Source organism: Chelonia mydas, chromosome 3, assembly GCF_015237465.2.
Source record: "Chelonia mydas isolate rCheMyd1 chromosome 3, rCheMyd1.pri.v2, whole genome shotgun sequence".
Taxonomy (NCBI): domain Eukaryota; kingdom Metazoa; phylum Chordata; order Testudines; family Cheloniidae; genus Chelonia; species Chelonia mydas.
Window position 1 is genome coordinate 111,708,723 of NC_057851.1, and position 26,690 is coordinate 111,735,412.

General features: G+C 41.0%; 1 protein-coding gene across 1 annotated transcript in view; it reads right to left on the minus strand.

Moving 5' to 3' along the window:
• The window catches only part of SYNE1 (spectrin repeat containing nuclear envelope protein 1), a 497,076-nt gene that overhangs the window by 125,825 nt on the left and 344,561 nt on the right, over nucleotides 1-26,690 (minus strand). The window contains 6 exon segments of the mRNA XM_043543166.1: nucleotides 78-209; nucleotides 11,218-11,409; nucleotides 17,488-17,661; nucleotides 21,342-21,536; nucleotides 23,721-23,882; nucleotides 25,912-26,079. Of these exon segments, the coding sequence (XP_043399101.1) occupies nucleotides 78-209; nucleotides 11,218-11,409; nucleotides 17,488-17,661; nucleotides 21,342-21,536; nucleotides 23,721-23,882; nucleotides 25,912-26,079 (1,023 nt within the window).

Consider the following 26,690-nt stretch of genomic DNA (forward strand, 5'->3'; position numbering starts at 1 on the left):
AAAGTCCTACCAAGAAACATGTTTGTGATGTTAAATGAAACCTGCAGGTCAGCGTGTGGCAAGTACAAAGTACTAACTTTCTGTTGCTGGAGGCTGCTCTGTTGCTGCTGGGAACGGGTTGTTCGTGCTTGGGCCAGCCATTCTTGGACACTTGGACTGTGTGAGGATATCAGGTCCAATTCACATACCTCCTTGTCTTGTAAAGCTCCCTGCTTTGATTAAGAAGAAAAGAAACAATTACTTTATATAAAAGGGACCTTTTATGTTACAATGAGGTGTAAGACACTGGCTTGCTCAGTCCATATTAATATGGGATAGTGCCTTTCAACTCCTAAGTTGCCGGTTTACATGAATTTAGCTCAGCTGTGACTTGAAGTTATTCGCTTGTTGGCCAGTATCAGGTAGGTCTCCATAAAACAAACCAAGCAAACACTTCCACCACAACTGGCATCTTGCTAGCAGAATCAGAGGAACAGCACTGGCATAGACTTAGAGACACCCTCTTACAGGACGTCCCTTCAGTTCAGAGGAAAGCCACATTAACAAGCCAGCAATGAAGAGGGTTGCAGTTAGAATTGGGCAAATAATTGATCTTTCAGTTCAGCCAGCAAACAAAAACATTAGGGACAATATTTGGTTCAGTTTCATTCTGAAAATGTTTAGAATTTATCAGCAAACTGGAAAAGTCCAGTCATCTTCAGAAAAGTGTGAGAGAGAGAGATTCCTTTTAACCTTTAGCTAGTGATGAGGGAACTGGCTTGGCGTGTGGGAGACCCAGCTGCAAATCCCCACTCTGGAGTCAGGATTTGAACTCTGATCTCCCGCTGAGCAGCCTAACCTCCAAGCTATCCTGGGGTAAGTTACTCACAATCTCACCTACTGAAGATGCCCTACTTTGTATACATATTTAAGCATTCCTGAGAGCAAAGACTTAAACTGAGGCACCCTCTTCTACTGTGTAAGTGCCCCAACCACCAAGCTATTGGTTATTCTGGGGCAGGCTACTCACGCTCTCCTGTTCTGCTTTATATAACTACTTAACTATCCATTTGGCCAGAGAACACAAGAGAATAACTCCATAGCCTGCTGATTAAAGCTCTCAGCTGGGAGGTAGGAGATGTGAATTTAAATCTCTCCTCTGAATCAGGCAGAGAGAAGATTTGAATCCACACCTCTTATCACCAGGTGAATCCTTTAATCACCATGTTATAGCCTCTTTCTCTCTCTCCTGACCCAATTATAATTAATAAATAAAGTGGAACAGCTTCAGCAGAAGAGTTTGAGCGGTATAGCTTGGTGGTTAGGCAGCTCACCTGGGCTAGGAAAGCACTAAGTTCAAGTGTTGCTCCAAAGTGGGGATTTAAACCTGCATCTCCCAGCTAAGTGCCCTAATCACTGGCTAAAGATGACACAAGGATAGTTTTCTGAAACTGACCCGGAAAAATGTTTCCCAGATTAAATTAACTGGGTCAAATTCATGAACAGTTTTGGGTCAATCAGAACTGTATTTTTTCATGGAACAAACTAAAAGTCTGAAAAAAGAAAAGGAGTACTTGTGGCACCTTAGAGACTAACCAATTTATTTGAGCATAAGCTTTCGTGAGCTACAGCTCACTTCACATTTCATGTGAGCTGTGGCTCACGAAAGCTTATGCTCAAATAAATTGGTTAGTCTCTAAGGTGCCACAAGTACTCCTTTTCTTTTTGCGAATACAGACTAACACGGCTGCTACTCTGAAACCTAAAAGTCTGAAAAATTTCACCCAGCTCCAGTTGCAGTTGTCCTGTGCATTTATTCTGTGACTAATATTCCATGGATAAACAGCAGATCACTTTCTTCAGGAATGCTAATCCAGTACCTCACGCAAACATTACATCTGTTTTTTAAAAGTGAAGACCTCCACCTTTCCCAAAGACCTAATTGACCTAAAATGCCTACCAGCTTTAAAAGTTCCAATTGACAATGATGGGAATCAGTTGATTGTTTCCATCAGCTTACTGATTATTTACAAATGAGAGAATGCTGGTTCTTATTCTGGCCTATACACTAAGCCCCAAAATTAATAAGTATATTTGAATCAGTTTATCTGTGGTAGATAAAAAGATAAATACAAAAGATAGGGAGAGTTGATTGACACAGAGAGAAAAGAGAGATAAAGAGATGGACAGACAGCGATTTTAGGCAAACTGATTCCCATTCATCCTCCCTTACTATATATAATTGATCCTTTCTTCTCAAATAAATTATTATGTTACATGTTACATGTTTACAGTATGTAAACAAACACCAAAAAGAAAACAAAGCCCTTAATGGTACGGAAGAGTTTACAAATGATATTTCTTTTGATCCAGCCACCCTTCTATAATCCTTGACCCCTATGAAATCCACATTCATCGTAAATTCAGAAGTGCTGATCAGCAACAGCAGAATAATGTATTTAAATGCAGGGATTTAAGTACAAATTTTCTTCTCCAGCATTTACAAACATGAACTTATATGGTTCCGGAATTTTGGGTTTTTGTGATTGTCTGGGTATATTCAAAGTTAGCACCTATTACATATCTAGATACAGAAATACCAGGCTATCATGAAAGACTTTCTCCTGTTTTTTTTTTCTTTACTGATTCCAAAACTTCAAAATCTACACCTAGGGCCCAGCCCCTCTTCCCTTTTGATTTTTGCTTTATGCATCTCATTTTTGTAGATGTGACTCCTTGGATACAGGTTTTACCCAAGATTCAGCTGTCATTCTGAATCAAGCTTGGCCACTCAAGTGGTCTAGAGAGGGCCGAATATGCTCCCATGATGGGGAATGAACTTCAAGTCCAACTTGGTCCCTTGTTTTCTTTCAGGGACAGGGAACAGCACAGGTGCAATGCCATCAACTGATGGAAAAGGAAACAAGATTGTCTCATGTCTCACTGCACTGGTAGCTGATAATGACCTATCAGTGATTGGACTTGAACTCTGATATGGGCTGCTGTCACATGGCACTGTAGTTGCAGGCATTCAGACAACAACATAAAAAGAAGCCTAAGGTTTTTCTTTCGGATGGACAATTCAATAGCTCTGGTGAACAGGAGCGGTCCTGGTGTTGGGTTGGGTGGTGTTAGAAGGTGAAAATTGTAAGGGGGACAAAAATTAAGTGGTCTTTCATCAAGACCTGCTGTTAACCCCACGCCTCACTCCATTGTGGTTAAGTCTTCTATTCTCCTTGAAGATTAGCTGGATGTAGGGAAACTGTTTTGAAGTCTTTAGCAAAGCTGGTAGGTAGATAGGGAATGAAGTGTGGGGGGTCCCAGGCAAAGCAAAGCAAGGGTTATTTTCCAGTTTTAGTTATCTGATTAAAAATATGACAATTTTCCTGAGACAAGTATATAGATTTCTCTATCTCCTACTACTATTTGAAGGGCTTTTGAAAGAAATGAATAGTTTCTCATTGAATCTCAAATTAATCTTGGTGAGGAAGAAATGAAGGGAAGCTATTGTTTGAATGGAGAAAAACACACTTTTTCTAAATGGTACAGAAAGCTTATCAATGGCTAGAGACTGATTTGAACTAGATTCTTAAAGCATCCTCTTCGCTAGGAGGAGTGTTCAGCTACCAAGGGGACAGGCGCTATACAAAACTAAAATAAACAAATTGAAGGCCTTGGATGCATGCTAAGTAATAAAACTGCACAAGGTTTGAAAATGGAACATTACAAGACAAGCTTGTTTCAGATTTTTTTTTTCAGTCTATGGAAATAGGGAATAAATAAATATGAGAGAGCCTCTGGAATTTGTAGATCCAGGAGTAAACCATGTACTGCAAAGAGCGTGTGTGTGTGTGTGTGTAACATGTATTCTAGCTTACACACACACATATATATATAAATAAAAGCTAGAATACACATGTTCTAGCACTAACCTCCTATGTTTAGTTGTGTCTGTTTTAATTATTCCCAAATCATAGATGATAAAAGGTAATGAACACATTAACATTTCAATTTGAATTGTATTTGATAGAACTTTTTTTATGTTCATTGGCTTGTAAGTACTCAGAAAAACCAAGATTCAAAATTGGTATCAATTATTTTTTAATCCTTATAGGCAATTTATTTACTACAATGTGCTTTTGAATGCATAAAGTAAATAAACTTAAAAAAAAGAAACTGTTTGCGGCTAATGTATTTCAGTTAGAATAACTTTGTGTATTAAGTGTAACTATACTAGGTGTAAATTTTGATAGAAATGTGATCTGTGTGGTGACTGTGTCCCTTTAAAATATGCAATTTTATATCGTTTGCTTTGAAAGACTAAGTATTGCACTGCTTACAGAGCTACAAGAAATGGAAAAAAATACAAACAAGACAACTGCGAAAGAATCTAATAGTCACTGAATTTCTAAGAAACTAGGGACAAATTCTGCCCTCAGAGGGGCACATACAACTTCCACTGATTTCACTGGGAGCCAAACATGTGAATTCAATGGTAAATTTAGGCCTCTGCTTGATTTTTAAAAGGCTACATGAAAGTTAGCCAACAACAACACTTCAGTAAATACACTGAATTTGTGGTTAGTGGGCTTTTAACTTTAGCTGAACTATACAAATTTGGGAACTTTCTAAGGAATAAAACAACATTTTTCAGTCTTTTATTGCATTAGAAAAAATAAGTGCTTCATTGGGAGTTGTGGGTGCTTAGCCTTTCTGAAAATCAGGCCATTTATTTAGATGCTGATTTATGGACATAGAAGCCTAAATTTAGACATCACTTTTGAAAATTGTTGCCATTATCTTTACCATTTTCCTCATCTTTGCCCTCTGTTTCACCATTCCTGGTTGCAAGCGCATGATTTAGGGGGGCTAGAGGGGATTGGGCCTAGGATGGGAGATGGAAAGAGGACCTGACCTGTAAACATTTATTTGAATCTCTATGGCTTACAGGTCTCTGCTTCCTTCCTACCCCCAGCCTTTGTCTCCCTCGCCCTTCTTGCTCAGTCCCTTCTAAACCTTTCCACTGAGCACCTCCTTTTCCCAGCTTCATTCAAGAACTTCTCTCACCTTTTTTTTCTGACTCTTTGGCTCCCATGCACTCATAGAATCCCTGCCTCCTGCTCAGTGAGAGGGGAAGGAGCAGAATGAGGCTGAGACAGACTCAGGGACTGGGGAAAAGGCAGAGAGAAGAGATGACATGGCTCCCCATATAAGAGTGAGAAGTGGATGAAGGGGCCAGGAAGTGGGATCAGGGAGAAGTGGTGAAATTGGACAGTGGAATGAGGATGGGCTGCAGGGGAAACTGGTTAGCAATTCACTGTGTAGCTGGTGCTGGTGGAGTGTAAGAGGCTCCTCCGCTCCCTAGGAAAGGCTAGTGCTGCCTCTGCGCTTACCCTTTTGGACCCATAGCACTCTATGAACCTCCCCTCTAATCCTTCTCCTCTCCACCTTCCTAACCAATAGGAGCCCCCACTGCAGGAGGAGCACCAGGAAGTTCCCGGGTCTTAAAAGGATCTAGATCCCCATGCAGAAAAGGCAGATCACCGTAACTGCTCCTTTACATTCTGACCCTCATATCAGCTGACCCCACACATTCCTGCAACCAGGAAGTGGAGCCATCTGGAAGAAAAGCAGAGAAAAAACAAGGTCAACACAGCATTTTATTTCATATTATTGCCCCAAATACGTGTAGCTTGAAGGTAGTCTCACAGCATAAAAGTTTGAACGATATTGTATGGTATGACTGCTAAATTCTGCAATGGATAGCTGCAAAAAATTATTTGGATCCCTTCTGATCTAAGAGCTTTTAGGGTATTTCCACAGCTTCCTTTTGTTTTTGTCTGTTACTTGGAGCATCTGAAGCTACTAAGCGCATCCCCTGGGTGGTGGATGGGGAAGTATCCACAAGGTTGTGCTGGGGGCTGGTAATCCTATCATGTAAAAATTAACTTCCTACAGAAATGAACCACAGGAGCCATACAGAGTGTGCAGCAGGCTTGAACAAGAGATCAACTTCATGTGAAGAATATGAGAGGCACTGAAAAAAAAATCACTGAGAACAATATACAAAGCTTCTAAAACAGCTCAAGTAATTACCAAAACGGATAGCTACTAGCTGGATGTCCTTGGAATCAGTGAGTGCAGATAAACAAGTTTGTTTCTCTAAAGTGTAATTCGTTCCAATAAAACCATCATATATTCAAGGAATGTGGATCATAGACTTGAAGCCGACATAGCAATCCAAATGCTGAATGAAGTAGCAACCAGTCCATGAAAAAATTATTAGAGTTCACTTTTAGATTAGATTCTTCAAGCTAGTGGTTACACAGTGCAAAAATCCAGTTGTGGAAAAAAATGCTTTTTATGATTTGTTACAAGATGCGTTAATTAATGTCCCAGAACATGATATCATAGTGACTATGTGTGATTTTAATACAAACACTGGAATGAACAATGATGGGTTAGATAAAGTTATGGGCAAGTGCAGCAGGGGTTTGGATATGAACCAAAATGGTGAACAATTTGTAGAAATTTGCAGTATGAACAACTTTGTGATAGATGGAAAAATATTTCCTCAAAAGAAATCCAGAAAGTGACATGGAACTCCCAAGATGGTACTACAAAGCATCAGATAGATCGCTTCTGCATTTCAAGAACATTTCACAGGTGCGCACAAGGGAGCAGATGTGGTCCGTGACCATTACTTTGTATCACTGAATTGAAGATCAAGTTTCAGAGGAAGAAGAAGGTTAAAAGAAGACAACGCATCAATAGCACACAATCAAAAAGACCCAAACACAAAAGGTGCTTTTCAGCTTGAGCTGAAGAACAGGTGCAGTGTTCTAATGGAGTTAGTTGAAGAAAACCCAGATGCTGATATTCTGAGGGAAAACATCAGAGCTTCTATCCAGACAATCCAAAGACATTTTAATAACAAAATCTAAAAGGGAAGAATGGGTTAATGTTAATGTTACTTGGACAGCAGTGGATAAGAGAATAACTATAAAGCAAAAACCCATTAATGCTAAGACATGTCAAGAGACAAGCAAGTAGCAAGAAGAATACAGAACTCTAGACAGATAAAAAGGAGTCTAGAAGAGAACAAAGTGCATACATGGATAGAAAATGTCAAGAGGCTGAAAATGCTACCCAAAATGGTGATCTTATAACCTTGTATAAGACAATCACACAGCTAACAGGAAACTTTAGCAGTACTGGAAGCCTATCAGAGATGTAAATGTTAAGACTCTTAATACAGAACAACAACAAAAGGAAAAGATAGGAAGAATATTTTCAGACTGTTTTAAATAGAACAAGCCCAAGTTAACTACTAGAAATGACTGATGAAGACCTACCACTGGAGCTTGATATGGGAAGAAATGGAAGACTCATCAGTAAACTCCAAAATGGAAAAGCAGCGGAGAGGATAACATTACTGGAGAGATGCTTAAAGCAAGTGACAAAACGGCCCTCCAAACTTCTCTTGTCTTCTTGGATAGACTATGGAATGAAGAAAAGAACCCAACCTAGTGGAGGAGAGGCTTTACAGTAAAACTGCCGAAGAAGAGTGACCATACTAACTACAGTAACTAGAGAGGAATCACATTACTCTCAGTGCCGGGAAAAATCATGTGTATTATCATCCTGGAATGTAACAAGAAACAACTAGACCTTCAACCTGAAGAGGAATAAGCAGGTTTTAGACCACTGAGATCATGTGAAGACCATACTGTTGTTCGCAGACATATTCTAGAACAAAATGTGGAATTGGCCAGGACCTCTTGTGATAAATTTTACAGATCTCCAGAAGGCTTTTGACAGCATACACAAGGACAGTCGTTGGAAAATTATGGCATACTACAGAATACCAGCAAAAATAATTAGAATAATCAAGGATCTATATTATAATGCTGAATACGTAGTCAGAGATAGTGACAACATCAGCAAATGGTTTGCAGTGACAACTGAAGTAAGGTAAGCGTGTATTATGTCCCCACTATTGTTTGCACTGGTCATTGCCTTTGCCATGAGGACAATAACCACAGAAGGCAACTGAGGAATTTTATGGACAAATGATAGAATACAATCGGATGAACTCATTTTGGCTAAACACATTGTCCTGCCTCAGTTCAACACATTGCTTAATAGACGAAAGACAGAGCTTTTAGCAGAAACAGCAAAACAAGTTGGTTTGTCTATCCACAAGGGGAAGAGAAAATATATGGCTATTAATGTCCACAAAATAACCATTTGAATGGACAAAGAAACACTAGAAGTAGTAAGTAATTTAATCTTTCTAGGGAGCAAGTTGTGCAATGATGGTGACACCAAACTTGATGTCAAGCAACAAATATCAAAAGCAGCAAACTGTTTTCATACACTTGAAACAGATTTGGAGAAGTTGCATGATTGGCACTGACAGAAAATTACACTTTTTTAACGCCGGCATCATGTCAGTCCTCCTTTATGGAGCAGGGTCATGGAAATCTACAACAGAAATTGATAAGATCAACTCACTCATGCCTGTGGACGATATTCAGAGTCCATTGGAAAGAGTTTCTTACAATATCAGAGTCTAAGTAGAGTAAACCAATCTAAAGCATCAAACATGGTAAGACAACGACGATGATGGACATATTTAGGACACATTTTAAGTATGCCACCACCATGACTTCCATGGGAAGTGATATATGGATATTACCTGGAAAGAGAAAAAGGGGGCAATCTAGAGAAACATTAAGCAGAACAACAGAGAAAGAAGTATATCCATAAACATGATACTCAAAATGCCTGAACAGACCAGCACAGGCCCCCTAAATGAAAGGCAGAAACTGGTGGATGCCCTGTGCATCAGAGGGTGTGGGAAGATAAAGAAAGAATTGTGTCTGCAAAATGGTTTGTGCTCATCAAAGTACTTTAACTTCTCCAGCGTATTCGAGAGCAAACGATTAGGATAGGTACAGGCACAGAGCAAGAGTGCATTGCAGCAGTTTATATACTGGGTCACATTTGCAGCAGGGGGTTGTGCGGGGGGGGGAGTGAAGCACTTCAGAGGACACAATGCTTCCTGGGTCTCCTTGAGGGACAGGGTAAAGTGGCTGCTGTAATATTACTTGGGACAGAGCAACATGCATTCCCTTCATTGCTATCTAGCTCTATTGTCTGGTGTAGGCTGAGGAGAGACCTCCTTCTTACCTTCTTACCTTCTCTGCAGCTGTCTTGTACCCAAGGGAAGTGATGATAAGCCTGTGATTTTATTTTTGCATTTTCATCTGATGAGAGCAATAATGGTCTTGGCACATAACATCTCCTCAGGATCAGTGATCAGCTGGGGTTAATGTCCCTCTACCATATTTCAGGCCATCAGCTTCTCTGATCATTAATCCACAGGAAATGTCTTATGCCTTGGTCACTTAATCAAGGAAATAATTATAAGATGAGAATCATGAATTTAAGAGAAGAGAGGATGCAATGTAACTTGTAACTTCTTGAAAGAGAAGTTCAGACTAGGAAATTATTATAAGAAGGGGTCATTTACTAAAATATCCTTCACTGATCAGATAATCAGTTTAAACCACTCTTCTAAAACGGTTTCAGAGTAACAGCCGTGTTAGTCTGTATTTGCAAAAAGAAAAGGAGTACTTGTGGCACCTTAGAGACTAACCAATTTATTTGAGCATAAGCTTTCGTGAGCTACAGCTCACTTCATCGGATGCTCAAATAAATTGGTTAGTCTCTAAGGTGCCACAAGTACTCCTTTTCTTTCTTCTAAAAAGTTAGATGTTACACAGCTTCCCCTGTCTTCTTATGTTCATGACCTGCAACTGAAGTCCTAAAAGCTAAAATAGCTGCTTACATGGATATAAAAACTTCCAAGAACATGGTCTTTAAATAAAATGGAAGTGTTGCATTTATGTAATATTTTGGGGTAAGCAGGTGATTTAAGTATAATTTTAAATTATAACGAAAATTATCTTAATATTAGCAAAGTAGCCAAAAATTCTGTAAATAAGCTTACAATAAAACTGGGGTTCATGAATCTTATCGTATTTAAAAACCCAGCATTGCAAGAAATCAAGTTTTGATACGAATTACTATCTTTGCATTTTGCCAGTGATTTTATATGACTTATATATGACAATATAATACCTCAGCACACTGCTGGTAACATTTATTTAATTTGCATAATCATGAGGTTTACTATGCAAGAATAATGTTGAAGGGGTACTTGGGATGAAATGTTTTCTTTTCAGAATAAAAAATTCTCAACACATCTAATACCAAATCTGAACAACAAAACCATGATATCTGCTTTTTTGAAAAAAAAATTGTTCTTTTTTTTGCGCTCTTCTGTAGACACTAGAACTAAAAATAGTTCCTAGTGCACCTAGTAACTTTTCAAGCTAAGTGCTCCATAAACTTTAATCTATATTACAATATAGACATTTTTTTGAAGCTTATCATGTGTTTGATTTGCACACCCAAAGGCTAGAGAAGAAGAAGAAAAAATCCCAGAGCAAGCAAATTCAAAACGAAAAGCCAGTCTGCCATGTTATATGTTCGACTTCCTTGTGTGCTTTCACTTCTCCCCATGCTAATTTAGCCTAAAGAATAAATAAGATAACTTTTAAAACAACAGACATTATCTAGTTCCATTAGGTACAGTCATACGGCTGGAAATAATATCATAAAACAATATTCAGGTTAAATCTGTCAATCTTTGTTCCTCAATTCTTCAAGAGAGAGAATACTTATCTAGTTGGATGATACTAATTACCGATTGCAATATTTAAAAATATGTTCCGTTATTTTGTTGATGATTTGTTTCTTGTAAAGCCCACAATGCATTGTATGGAAATAAGTAAGTAGAGTCCCTGCCCCAGAGAGCATACAATCTACAACAGACAAAAGACTGGGGACAAGGCTTCAGTAAATTGAGGCCAACTAATCAAATAGTATGTTATTGCTGTCTAGTAAAGATACTGATATAAAAATAGCTTAATTAATTATGAAATCAATGATCTGTGTTATAACATGCAAATATTAAGCTACAGCTTGCTAGAGAAATTATGTATATGTTTTAGCATCCTGCTATTTGTTGTTTTAATATGTGTAACTTACATTATCATGGTCAAACATTTCTTAACTCCCACTCCCAACTGTCTGAAACCCCCTACCACAATTGTTAATGGGGAAAAATACTGGCCCCTTCAAAGCCAATTACAAAGAGCTGCTTACTTGAATGTTGATTTGTTTGTCATGCAGCACTCTCTGCAGCTCCAGAAGGCTTCCCTTTAAAGTTCTGAGCTTTACGGCCAACAGCTCTGCCTCATCCTTTGTGTGTGCCTTTCCTTCCATGAGCAGGTTCTCATTGTGCACAGAGAGCTCTGACAAGGCCACCACCTTCTGTTCAATTTCCACCAGCATGTTCTGCAGCAGCAAAAACAAAGAGGCAAATTCATACATTTTCCAGCATCCACCAAGCTTCCTGGCAAGGAGACCCGTGGCCTACCTCATCCTCTTCCAAACTAAAGATTTTCCTTGTTTTGCTCTCCAGCCCCCTCCAGAGTCCTCAGGAATATGCTTGCAACCCTTTTCATGTCTTGACTTTTTATTTAAATTTTAAAAGAAGTTCACTGAAAAGTTGGCTTATTTGAAACAGAAAATGTGCTGCAAAGGAGACACCCTTTTTTGCATTTCAACGGCTACTGTGGCTAAGATGCCTAGTGGCTATTCCATTCTTTCTGTGCTGGTCAGTGACACCACTGCATAGGATAATAAATGGCTACTCCTTTCCTCTTCACTGAATATACAACAAGAAAGAAGTCACACTCTCTGCTTTCCCACCCTCCTTCCCCCACGTTGCTGTGTCTGTATTGATAAGCTTCTCTTCTCACTGTTTGCCTTTTCTGATTGGTGCTTGAATGGCCCTGAGATCCCCTATATAATCCTCTTTAGTCTAGAGAGCGATTTACAGAGACAAATCTGTGGCTTACTTGTTTTCATAATCTATTTTCCTGATATGCAGCTCACTATTTATTTATTACATAGATAATGAGGCACATTTTGCTGCTTCCAAATTAAAAGATCGTATTAGATTTTTACTCAGATTTAGTCAGATAACAAAGGTGCGTTTCCATTTTCCACAGCACCTGTCACTGTGAGGGGTTCTCAAACTGGGGGTCAGAACCCTCAGGGGGTCATGAGGGTATTACATTGGGGGTCCTGAGCTGTCAGTCTCAACCCCAAACCCCGCTTTGCCTCCAGCATTTATAATGGTGTTAAATATATAAAAAGTGTTAATTTATAAAGGGGCTTCCTTTGTGAAAGGGGTCACCACTATAAAAGTTTGAGAACTACTGCTCTAGAGGCTTTGCTCTCTGAAGGAATGTGTGCTGTAAAGATGGGCAGAACTTGAAAAAATGAAAACGTTTGTTAAATTTGTTACACAAAGGATTGTGTTGTGAGTTTTGAAACACAGGCAATTTAAAGTACCATTACTTGAAGAGCAGTACTAATTTTTCCACACTAGATTAGCGACTGCTTTTTCACTAATCCATTTCCTAGAGTTTACATACAAATGATAAATCATACCATCATTTTATTTTAACTTCAAAGTGTTGGTCTACAGAAGAACAAGAATGAACAGTGAAAGATCATGGCAGGATTGGGTAGACTGGAAATTCAACTACTGAAGAGGTCTTAAAGACTGGAAACATGATTTGATTCTAGTCTCTATTACATCAATTTTACACCAGTGTAACACCACTAACTTCAGCAAAGTTACTCATGATTTACCCCAGGGTAGCTGAGCTCTGAATCAGTGCATAAAGGAAGTCTAACCAGCACAGAAATCAGGGACCAAACCAGGGCTTAGATCATCATACCAGGATCTCCAGTACTCTAGGATTACCCCAAAAAGATTATTACCAGTCCTTTTGGGGGAAATCAGGTTAAAACATTATTTAAAAAAGAGTTTGCTTCTCCAGTTATGCACATCAAGGATTATCCTGAGCATCCCCAGAGAGAGGTACTAATTACCTGGAAAACTACCTCTACATTACAGGACCCGGGTGGTTCTTTGGCTATGGAATGATTGTTAAATCGGAGCACCACACCTAGCTGTGTGAGTTTTAATCCAACCTAGGGTAGAAATCTGAAGTGAAAAAAGCAGGCATGATATTCCAATCTACCTCTATCAAACTGGGATTTTTATTTTGGGAAAATATAATCTGAATACAGCACAATATTCAGAATTGTCAAGACCAGCATGTGGGCAGTCTGACTTAGTGGTCAGAGCAGGAGTTGGGAACCAAGCAGGATCAGATACCAGGAGCTCAGCGTCTGAGACAGACCAGAGGGCAGACTGAGAGTTAGGTGCCAGGAGGGATGCAGGGTCAGGTTATCAGGAAATTAGTGACAATAGGAGCAGGTACTGCAGGAGAAGGAGTCCTAAACAGAGGAAACCCAGTTGTGCAAACAACTTCCTGCCCCTGTGCTCAGTTTAAATACAAGCAGAGAACCAATCAGGACCCCCAGAGATCCGCCAATCAGAGCCCAGCACGGGAATCCTCTGTTCGAGTTCAGATTCTAGTTGTGCAACTGTTAGCAGATCCCTGGATAGCACGTTGGAGCTTATTGGTACCTATAAGCCCTATGGACCAGGGTTTGAGACCTCTAATCCCTAAGAAGAAGGCACCAAAACTACTTCTTAAAAAGAAAAACTACCAAAACAAATGCACACTTGGAAGGGAGGGCACTCGGGGTGGGGGTGAAGAAGCAGTGTGAAACACTTAAAAGGGAGACATGGGGCTGGGAGAATAGGGGCAGGGGCACCTATCATCTCCCCATTTCTGTGTGTACCACAGTCAGAAGGCCCCCAGCCCATCTACAGGAATGTGACACCCCCCCATAGGAGCCAGGTTCTGGAGGGGGCTCGCCTATCTGAGGGTCTGAGTCCTGCTCACTGTCCCCTGTGTGTGTGTGCCCAGAGCTTGGGGTCCCTGAACATCTATGATAGTATGACCCATCCTTCTCGTCCCCAACATGAGCCAGGTTCTGGAGGGGCTTGGTTTTCTGGGAGGGTTGGGCCCTTCTCCCTACTTTTTAATATGTAAACTGGGATCCGGGGGTCTCTGCCTCCCTGCTGGAGTCTGACTGTCTGAGCCCTGCTGCACTGTGTCTGTGCTAGGATCCGGGGCACCTGCCCATCTAGGGGAGGGTTAACCTTCCATCCTTACCCCATCATGTAAGCCAGTTTCTGCAGATGTCTGAGCCCCTTTCCCTCTGCTACCCTTCATGTGAGCTGGGATTTGGGGCGTCTTGACCCTCTAAGGGGATCTGAGCCCATCTCTCTACTTTCCCCACTCTGTGAACCAGGGTCTGGGGAGGTCCTGACCCTCTGGTTTGGGAGCTTAGAACAGGCATGCTTGGAGCATGCCCCAAGAACACAGAGCTAAGTCTGGGGTGAGGAGTGGAGATTGGATATGCCTGACATGTATCAGAAAGTCTCCAGCATGGTGAAGGTGAGATGGGAACACCTACTGACATGAATGGAGTAATTCACAAGTCTCAAAGCTCTTGTTTCAGGCTGTATTCATCTCCATTTCTCTTTCTCTTGCTAACGGATGTGTAGAGCCCCTCCCCAGAGTTAAGGTTAAGGCCAGCTTTTGGTTTAAAGGATGACTCTTCTAAATGCTCTAAAATCTATGTGCTTATACAGATTGTCTTGAAAATTGTTATGCCTCATGAGACCGTAGGGTAGGATTAGTGATCCAAATGTGAGCTTGTTTGAGCACGGGGTTCCTGAGAGACAGCCCCCAGAAGAAACAACAACATTACATTAAGTTTAGAGATTCTTGAAACCCACCCTGGGCTGAAATCTGAGAAAGAGCTGGGGAAAATCTGGAGAAAATCTGCTTCTGTCAAGTGTTGATGTGGGTTTATTTATTTTTGTTTTTCTGAGAACTGTCATCTGTGTACAGAGGAATATTCAAAAGATGCTGAAACTATTTTTGAAAAGAAAATAAATTACACGTGCATTCAAATGCTTACTGAGAGGGGAGCGGTGATTGGACTAAGAATGGGGGGAAAGGGGGGTTGAGTCTGCAGCTAGAGATGAGGACATTAAGGGGAATGGAGTAAGTGGGAATGGGTGGTAGGTCAGGGCCTAAGATAAGGGGAAAATGGGTTGCAGTCAGGGGAAGAAGATGACAGGGACTGGAGAATGTGAGAGGTAGCAGAAGATGATGCTGTTGTCAGTCCTCTCAGAGCCTGCTATGCTGAATTCTTCCCTTCGGGGGATGTGCTGAGATCTGGGACAGTCCTACCCCTCTGCAGGGGTCTGAGCCCTCTCCCTGCCCACTGTGTGTTCTGGGAGACCATGCTCCTCTTGGAGCTGGAATTTCAGGTGCGGGAAATAAAGTTAATACAGATTTAAACACCTGAAATCGAGAAAGTGAATAGTTAATAATATATACATTACCCCACTGTGGGGGCTGGTCCATGTGTGGGGGAAGGGCCAGGGTTAGGAGAGCGGTGGACTAGAACATAGATAGGTTGAGATTTCTTGGAACAGCCCTGTTAGCAACGACACATTGCAAACATTTCAAACCCTGACCATCATCCCCATTCCACTATACAAAACAAACAGGAGGGGGGAGGAGCACTGAGGAATTACACAGCAGCCATGTGGCCTAGTGGAAAGACCACTGAACTGAGACTATTACTACTCTGTGACTGGCCTGCTGGGTGACGTTGGGCAAGCCACTTCCCCTCTGTCTCTCAGCTGTAAAATGGGGATAATGATATAAAGTTTGTTGAGATCTAGTGATGAAACACTGTATGAAGTCTAGGTCTTTTGATTATTATCTAGCCACAGTAGAATATCAACTGCAAACCTAGGTGAAAACCACAACTGCCTAAATGACCACTACCTCCTACCAACAAACATTTCTCTCTTTAAAAACTAGGAAATTAATTGGCAAAAGACTACATTAATGCAGAGTTAGGCTGCCCAGTGATAGCTTGTGTCCTTCCAGAACATCGAGTTCAGCACAACTCAAACTTCTGAAAATCAGGACATACCAAGTTCAGGTAAACACCTATCCAACTTCAACTCTGTTCTCTTTGAGCGATGCCTCACAACACCCATAACACATATACTCCCACTCTGCCTTTTCGCTGCGAAGGACAGCTCTACCTGCACCTGTACTACGCTCAAACATGGAGCCTACTTGTCCAACACAATACTACACCTGTAAAATTTAACACCCACTTCCTATCCTTATATAGCCCCTTCACACTTGCACACAGGATACCACCTAAACCTGTATTTTCCTCCTCTAATCATTACCTCCACAGACAGCTCTCATACCTCAAGACATGGCAAGATGACCCCAGTGCCCTGCTACTGTCACCATCTTCACAATTATGTATTGCAGAGATGCAGACCTCAAGGTACACATGCACCTTTTTCCTTTGATGCCTCACATCGGGGGACTCAATCCAGATCTCCTCACAACACAATCACAGTTCTTCCAAGCTGCTCCAACTTACTCTTCTGCCATTCAGAACAGCTACACTCCACAGTGAATACAGCTGGAGTGTATGCGGATAATTCCCAGGGGATACCGCCATTTTGAATGGGGGTAGACTTACGGTTGGCTGGGTGTTTACCTAAACTCAGTATTTTCTGGTTTTCAGACGTTTGAGTTTTGCTGAACTCAACGTTCTGGAAGGGCACAAGCTATCACTGGGCATTCTTAACTCTGCCTTAACAAAAGTTTTAAATATTAAGGTTCATTTTTTGTTGGAAGTTTATAATCCCAAGGATCTCAGGAACCAGGATATAACAGTTTGTTAACATTATGTTTAAATATTGTGCCTTTTAAACATGTTTTGACTGTACTTGATCATTCTTTTTGTAGGTATGTGGGTGGAAAGGGCTTTCCAGGTCCCACTGTCCATAATTTACCTTCTCTTCTACCCCAGTTGGCAACACTTGGGGGTGGCTGGAAAAGGGCCAGTATCTCAGTCAGCCCTGGGATGTTTGGCTTTATCAGCTTAGTCTCCCAAAGTCATGGGGTTTACCTCCTACCTCTCCTCCTGGGGCATACTGCTTTGCTGACAGCCAGGGCATCTCTGGGAATAGTTTTTCCCACAGCTGACTCCTCCTTGGCTGGACCACGTCTGTCAGTCTCTTGGGGGAGGAGTCTTCTTCCTGTTCACCACTCCTTATTGTGGTAAATTCCCCCTTTGAAGCTCCTCCTATTCTAGGCTGAACAAGCCATGCAGGGGTGCCTTGCTAGTACAGCATGGGCCCAGAAGAGCTCCTCAGCCTCCTCCCGGCCAACGTAAGGGTGTGTCCCTTCATACGGTAACAAAGAATAAGCCTGATTCTATGTTTCTACGTCCACATTGATGTCACTGAAGTCAATGGAACTATTCATGGAGCAAGGTATTACTCAGTGTAATAGTTGCAGAACTGAACCATAACTTTTGTTTTACCTGACAGTCAACCAGTTGAGCCTCCATGTCCATGGGTTCCTCAGAAGTAATCAAAGTGGTGTCCAAAGAGGCTCTGGTATTGAGTAGCCAATGGTCAAGCTCATCAGCTTCACAACGATATCTCTGCAGGGCTTGCTCTTGTCGCTGTTCTTCTAGCTGCTCATTGAGTTTTTCCTAGTGGTACAATGTGGGCTGTTATTTGGGGGTCTTTCTTTAGAAATACAATATAAAGCAGATGAGAGGTACCTTAAATGGCAAAAAAAGTATGATGTGAGAAAGGCCGTTGCAGCCAGAATGTAGAACCAAGTTTGAAGTTATAACTTCTATATGCAGAACGTACAATAAAATAAAATTACCATACTATTCCATCATTAATATTATTCTGTCTTTTTTAAAGGACTACTGATACATTGTCTGTTTCTGTCTCGGTCTCTCTTTCACATACAACTTCTGTGTAGTACCTTTTCCAGCCATCATCTGCCCATTCTTGCATAGCAATTGGAAAATCTTATAATAATGCTTCCACCTACAAAAACAGTTATTTGACACCTGGAATTCTCTATTATAAAAGGAGCCAGATTCTCAGCTGGTATAAATTGGTTTAGCTCCACTGAAGTCACTGGAGCTACGCTGCTATACATTAGCTGAGGATCTGGCCCAACATTTCCATGACACAGACTGAGTTCATATTTACTCTCTACAGGTATGATCCAAAGCCAACTGAAGTGAATGGGAATCTTTCCATTGAATTAATTGGGCTATGGATCAGGTCCTATTGGGGCTAGGCAAATACTAGACACAGCATATAGTAAGGATCTGGGTAGTTTTCTGGATGTTTATCTTGTTCATTTTATCTTAAAGAAGATTCATTACAGGACAGGACTATTGAGAGAATTCTGCAGTTGGTTAAGTATCTCAGCCAGAGAATACTGAATTTAACACTGTTCAAGTTCTGGTTTACTTGTTAGTTATTTCCACATGTGGAGTAACATGGTCATCCCACACTCATGGCAGTACAATCTGTATATCACACCACTCTAAAAATATTTCTATATTTATGTTCCTTACGGATGTAGGCAGAGCTTGCTTTCTGAACAATAAGAAGAAAAAACAGAGGAAGGCAAGAGCAATAATATCCTCCATTGGCTAAGCCTGTGAAATATTACACAATATCATACTGATGTTCTTCAGTAGGTACAAACAGGACGGGAAATAATGATTGGATTAATACCAGGGGATAAATTTGCTCTGTTACTCTATAAAATCAATACTCTAGTACAACAGAGCAGTATTTGGCCTTGCATTTAGGTAAAATCAGTCATAAGCACTTACCTCTTTTTATTTACTTGCTATGATCTCCTAAATGCAACCAAGCAAACATACAGCCTAGTCCTGCAGAATACAAGCTATACAGAGGGAGGTCCTCACATAAAAGGGTCCTAAGAGCCCTGGTTCTGGTTGAGAGGATTCTCCCAGTTCAGGCACTGTGGAAACAGTCTAAAGGCTGCCTCCTAAGGATTCCTTTTCAAGTCCTGGGGGCACAGGAGGTGTGCCGGGGGTGAAACTGCAGCACTCAGCACCACTACTCACAGGGCAGCCCCTGGAGCTGCCATAATTTAGACAGGGTCCCTGGGCTAAGTTATGCTGGGGGTTCCAGAACAGACCAGGATTGGGAAGCCACATTAGCCTCCTCTCCCTGGGCTGTGAGTTCTGTGCTCTGTCTCTTAGGACATGTCTATATTACAATCTGAAGTGTGACTGCAGCATGGGTAGACATACCCAAACTAGCATGGCTAAAAATAACAGTGAAGATGCAGCAAGATGAGCTAGCAACATGAGTATCTAGGGTCCTGGGCATGCTTGTATAGCCCACACTTAAGTCCATGCCGCCACATCTACATTGCTATTTTTAGCCATGCTGGCTCAGGTAAACCTCTGATTGAGGTTACAGACATATCCAATGACACAGCACAACACAGAAAAGAACCTAGCCAGATTCATAATGTGATTGCATTCTCTTACCTGCAAAACTCTGCAACACTTCTGAATGTAAGCAGTTAGTGAAAAATTAAAAATGCCTTCAAGGCCTTAAAGTAATTCTGTTAAAGTCAGTAGTCAGAAAAATGGAAGGGCCCCATTTTCCTGCTAACTGAAAAAAGCATGTACATAATTTATTGCAAGACTCAACATAAACAGAACAGCATATGAATGCCATCGCTTTCGAACGGTTTTGTTCCTCAGTTTTCCCTCCATCCCTTAATTTCCAGATTGGTTAGCTGGACTCCTGTGTAAAGGTATGTAAAGTCCTTGCCCTTAAAACATTCTAGTATCACCTTAGATAATACTATCTCAGGATATGAAGCATTTACTTTACTTTACTTCTCTTGAGGTAAGTATAATATCTAGGGAACACTGCAAATACTGAACTAATGTTATTTAAGGCAGATTAAAAAAAATTATGCTTGACCACTGAACGGGGTGATTTGATGCTCTTACTCCCTAAGATTAGGGACTGAACTGCTAAAAAAAATTAAACTGAGGAGTATTTCTTTGGTGGAAGGGAAAGTGAGAAGAAAAAAAAAACCTGAGATTGTCCAGTGTTCATTTAACAGGGAGTATTTAAGGATGATTGGCTAATAATTCCTTAAAGTGTGGTTCTACTCTGAACAGTGACGAAGAACGTCACCTTATTACACAATAGTTCTGCTTCCGGTTGGTATTCAAAATCATACCTGCTTATGTAATGATAAAAATGACAGTTTACTGCTTCCAATCACAGAGTTACATTTTGCCCCCCAGTTAACATGTACAACTCCTTTGAAGATCCCATGAAGACAACAGAGCATGGATGGATTAGAGAAAGAAGCTTCATCCATTCTGTAAATCTTAGGCACTTTAAAGCATAGGGCTTTTCAGAGGTCTGATCACAATTTGCTACCCATGTTTATTCATGGTGGGCATTGCCTTTTTTCTTTGGTTGTGTAGTTTCTGTCATCCCTGCAAGGGCCAGGCTTTTAAAGCCTGAACAATTTTTATTACTGGCGGTGATATGTGAGCTGGAAACAACGTTGTTTGCCACTGATATTCTAGAGTGATGTTTCAGGGCTGCCAGCTCTGAACTGGAAGTCACTGAGGAACAATACATTTGAAACTTTATATTGCAATTTTTTCAGAGCAATTTGAAGTGTGAGGAGTCAAAGGGGAGGATGTTTGTGGAAATTCTGTTTCAGTGAATGGGGAGTTTTTCTAAAAATGGGAGAGGAGAAATTGGCTGATACTGAAGTTAATACACAGAGGAGGGACAGAAGGAATAAAGTTGGTGCTTTGATTAGCAGGTAAGGAGAAGGACTGCCTGAGAGTGGAAGGATCTCTGGGTGTTGCTTTGGCTAATGGGAGGGAAACTGACATATCTAGTACTGTGATTATGGTGGGAACCAGGCTGGCATTTTGGTTAATGGGATGATTGGAGCAAGTTTCTCAGTGTGAAAGAATGAAAAAAACTGAAATCAGACTGAAGCTGAACTAAAGTTTAGGGAGAATTACCTAAAATAGAAGGGAAGGAGCAAAAGATGATCAATCAGGATAGAAGCTGGGTGGTCGGGGGGCAAGAGGAAAGTAAAAACAATTATCGACATGACAAAAACCCAGAGAAGAGTATGGCAGCACAAGGTCTCTTATGTGTAGCATTTTACATGCACCGAAGTACACATTGTGATATCAGCAGAGTGGAATGTTGCAGCAATTGAAGCCTTTGGAAGAAAAAAGTCCTTGTATATTTAAATATGCTAAAAGCAGTTTTCAGAATCAGAAATGTGGGGCAAGAAACAAAAAATCCTTTCAAAGTTCTCTTGTACCTCTAGCAGTTGTCGTTTTCCCGAAGCTTTCATTCTAATAGTGGCCATTCTCTCTGCCAGGACAGTGAGCGTGGACTGCAAAGCCAGCTGATCAGCAGCATCTGTCTCCAGTGGTTCTGACACCAGTTCCTCTGCTAATGATGTTTGAAGCTCACTGATTTCATCTTGTAACATCAGAATCTCATCCATCAAAGCCTATTCAAGGTGGGAGCAGACAGACAAATTGGTTAATTTCTCATTGAGAAAAAAATGTGAAGGAACATATACTGGTATAAGAAACTAAAATGGAAGTGGTCCAAGTGAGTGCAAATGTGTTAAAACAGAACTCACTGCAATGCAGTTTATCATATTTTACTCTTCAAGATCAAGGGGCTAGAACAATTGGAGCTTTCATTTCTATGCTTATTCGGGGATCATTACATGGGCTAATTAAAAGTGGATTTCAAGTATATAATTATTAGCAATCTGTAGGAAATTTTATAAGAGAGCTTGAGCTCCACAGCAAACATTTAAGGTTGTACAAGAGGGTGTCTATAGCAGACAGAGAAGACAATATTATTTGAAATATGGTTGTGACATGGGTTCAACTAGAAAACTCAATTCACCTAAAATTATAGTGGGTTTTGGTTTTAAGATGGAACTGAAAACATCCACCCAGAGACATGAACATTCAGAAGAAGCCTGCATGCTGTATAGGGACTTCCTTCTATCATTCCCATTTTAGAACACATCTTCCAGGCAAATCAGTAGGGGATGGTCCCTTGCCAGCCCCTCTGCATGGATGCTTCAGATCCAGAACTGTTTGGCTCTAATTACAAAGAACCAAATTCTGTGTTCCTTAATTCCACAAAACTCCCATTGAAGGGAAAGGTGGCCCTTCAGATCGCTTGACACTAACTCATGGATTGCTTTGGAGATCAGGACCGAGGCTTGTACTGAATTCAGTATTTGACTGGAGTCCCTGAAGTACCTGGAACATTCAGATACAGTAGCTGCTAAACAGGCAGGTTGTCACATTTTGAACTAGTATTTTGTTGAGTCTAGTTTTAATTTTCTGAAGTGTGCAGTTTGAATACTGTTCACTAACAGGACATACTGGAAGGGTTTTCCATTACAATGGGAGTTCAATTTTCTATTATGTTATTTTTGTAAGAACATGGGTAGAAAACATATGCAGCCCAGAAGAACGTCTGGGTACAGATTTTTGCAACCTTTCTGCATCCACATGTGCCTGTGCAATTTTGTTCCCACAATTATTTGGGGGTGCAAATTATGTAATTTATATATCTAACAAATTGATAAACAGTCCCAGTCAAAGGCATGTCTAAATAGCAAACTGCGTGTACAATGACTTTGTGAGCACAAAAAAGGAGGGTGGATTAAGTGTGGGCAGAAAATTAGGCCCATCATTTATTTCCTTGGGATAAATAATTTTAAAAGGCTAAATCGAACCCATTTTAAAATATAATGAATAGGTGGATGGGACACTGCATCTTCCTCCTTCCCACATGAAGGGGTGGGACAAGTGGTTCCTCTCTGGCATCATCTTCCCTCCCACCCTATGGACTTTGCTCACTTGTGAGTGCAAATATCTCCAGGTGGCACAGGCCATCCAGATTTCTGTGGCATGGAACTTTTCCAGATTTTAATTTGAAGCTTTAAGCAGCTGAGTATGAACCCTGATAAAATGAGTCAAAAGTGAAAATACTGGTATAACCCATTGCTCTGACAGTAAAGTTGTATATGCTCAGGGAAAAATACTACTCTGAGATCTACATGGGAGATTTCAACTCTATTATTTTGCTTTCCCTGTGCTCTTATCACTTGTGTCAAGGTTAGAAACACGCACGGAGGAAGATCTGTTGTGTGGCTATCAGAACAAAATGGCTATTTTACAGTCTTATTATTTCAGAGACTCATTTCCTAAGATGACCCTCATCTGTGCTTATAACAAGCCAAAGATCAGAATGAAACAGATTAAAATGCACCAAAACTAGTTATAATCGTCTCTTCCCTTAACTGGCAAATTTAAACATTGTGACTGGCCAAATGCTGTGCTGACTGACACACCGTGCCACTCCAGTGAATTCAGAGGCCTTATATGGGGTGTTAATTAGCACAGAATTTGGCCCACAAGCTTTGCTGAAAACGATGGTCTAGCCCCTCTCTCTTTTTTGAGACACTTTGTAAATCTTGTCCCATCTCCATAACAGTGGGGAGTTCAAGAGGTGGAGCAGTCTTCAGGGAGCTCTTTCCTAAATAAAAAATTTACATTTTAAACAACGTTTCCATCAGCCTGCATGCTTTTGTGAAGCATTCCGTGAGGAATAATACAGCCATCTAATTCAACAAAAGCTGTAGCTACTTAGCTTTTTTTACCTGATGTGCAGCCATCTGGCTCTCTGGGCTCTTGCCAGGTTCCAAACTTTCGTTCAGCTTCACCTCAATGGTCTCCATTTTTGTGGATATGGACTGGAGTGAGTCTTGGTATTTTTGCTGGCGTTCAAGAGCTTCATAGAGGGTGCGCTGCTTTTCACTGATCTAAAGAAGAAAGAAAGCTGTAAGCAGATATTCTGTCTCCTGAAGTAAGTTTTTGCTCACTCCTCTCTTCTCCCTCCTACATCCATGGTTTTCATGGGACACTAAGCCAAGAGCTTGGTCTGCAATACCAGTTTTTAAGAATATAAATTATATAGCAAAAAAGTCATACTAAGGATGTTTAGTCACTGTTGGCCAAATTCTAGTTTCTATGCCTAACCCCCCATATTTTAATAAAAGGGTGACAACTAAGCACATTTCTCCTGCCACATTCTGGGCTGTATGTACACAAACATGCCATGTGCATAAATTGCTACAGGCATGGTTCCACAATCCACATAATAGCTACTCTGTCTCTAGCAAGAATTAGGATTAATACCATGTAAGTGAACCTCCGGGGAAAAAAGTGTACAGGATGGGCTATTTTGTACATTACTGGATAACTGGGTTTTGCTGGTGTGCATAAATATGTCAGGTTGATCCAGTACCTCTCAGGATATGCATACCTTGCAATCAGAGGTGTGATTGCAGCCTGGGTAGGCAAACTCACACTAGCTTTAATCCAGCTGGGGCCACTAAACATAGCGGTGAAGACGAGGCAGCATGGGCTTTCGTGTGAGCTGTACAAACCAGCCAGGAACCCTGGGTGTGTACTCGTGTTCCTCACTTGTGCCAAGGTCCATGGCACTGTGTCCTCACTGCTATATTTAACTGCACTAGCTAGATCAAAGCTAGCCTGGGTATGCCTACATGAGCTACTATCATACCTCTGAATGTAGTGTAGACATATCCTCAAAAACAGGATCCCTGGACTTTCTCTGCCATCCCATAAAAAATGTGTGGATTTTTGTGCAGGGTTATTTCAATTCATAGTTGGAATAAAGTCCTTGTGGGCTTAGAACAGACTGAAAGAAATTTTTTGCTTAGCATGCTTAGAAAGTCACTTTAGATGGTACATGCCCACCTTTACTCAGGCCTCTTTTGGAACCGTATACCTTTAGTCACAGAACTACCAAAGGAGAATTTGGACATTAATGACAATTGGTGTGTTTCTAGAGGGAGCTATCCTCACTTATGACTTACTTACATTTTCGGGCTTACAAATGGCCTTATTTTGCAACAGACTTTCAAAAAATAGGGCAAATAAGTACGAAAAATGGCAGAATATAGACCAACTGCAAGTAATGTGTACACACACACCTGCCCCCTCTCTAAGCGCAAGTAAGTAGGGAGAACGCCAGAATGTCCAGCAAAAATAGCAATAATATTGAACCTGGCTTTGGCACAGTTGTTAATTGAACCAGAGTCTCCACAAATCTCTCCTCAAAACTCACCTTTGCCATGCTGCCAACAAAACACTTGAAAATGGGCTGACAGCTAGTATGCTGTGACCACTGGCCATCATACCGCGCACAATCATACATTCCCTGTCTGTTTGCTGTGTTCACCCATTGTCTCTCAGACTTACAGTGTCAGTTCTTTGAGGTAGGGGCTATCTTTGCATTATAGGCATGTGCACTGCTTAGCAAAAAGGGGCCCCAATTCCTCATTGGGGTATCTACATGCTACAAATAAATAATAATAAGCCCCAAAGGAGGTGATGGAGAGAATAGGGCTTCCCCACATGCACTCTCTGCTAAGCTCTAGAGTGCAGACACTCAGCCGCAGAGTTCCCTCCAAGGTTCAGCCTCTACTGTTCAGAAACCTATTTCCACACTACTAGTGAATCAGAAGTACCTATGCAAATCATGCCCTTGTGTGTTCTCTGTTTAGTCCATCACCCTCATTCAGTCTGGCCACAGCCTGTCTTTCATCGCATATATGCAGAACGCTGTTCATGCATCATATATATGCAGAACAAGTGGAACTGACAGTTCTTGTTGCCGCATGAATGCCAACATTTAGGCTAAAAAGTGTTGAGGAGTATTATGTAGAGCTGCACCTTCGAGGTTAAATGAGTTGTTTCCATTTTATTCCTATGAAATGGATATACCACAGATCAGTTTTGATACCTCTACATTAAAGGACTTACCACATTCTTCAATGTTTCCCAAGAACGCTGCAAATCATCCAATTTGGCACTGGTGGCTGACTCTAAGCCCGGCTCATAGAACTCCTGAGTGGATGATGTGCTGGGCTGAATCTTGGCAGCTTCTGTCTGCAACTGTTCAGCAGATAAGGCTTGGTAATAAGCAATGTCCTACGAGCATGAAGCACAACATTGCACTTTCAAAACAAAAGATATATCACCTTGCTGTAATTATATTCTCTTAACAGCTACTCTAGGGTATAAATCTATGGACATCCAAGACCATGATTTGTCTTATTTTTTCTTTTTTTAAAAAAACAAACATACAAACATTAAAATGTGGTGCACAGCAGTTTAAGCAAAACTACTGACATATGGTTTGGAGCTCTACCACGGTGGAGAAGGGAGCACTTGGGAGAGAACATGATGTGTTTTTGCCTTATTGTCTTTGAGCTAAAGGCCAGGAGAGCAACTCATGTCTGAACAGAGGGGGAAAGGTCAGGCTTGGAGAGCTAGAATTGGGAGTCAAATGTGGGGAGATGGCAGTCAAAGCTATGAGAGTGGATGCAATCACTCAGGAGTAAGGGGTAGAAGTAGCAAAGAACATCGCCCCAAGGGACTGTGACAGAAAGAGAGAAGGGGAGGAGGAGTCACCAAGGGAGATGCTGAAGGAATGGTTAGAAACATAGGAAGAGAATCAGTAAAACAAGCAATCCAGACTCCTCCACATTGTGTGAGCATATCCTTTCCTAAACATTGGGAAGCTGAGGCTCCGCTCAGGA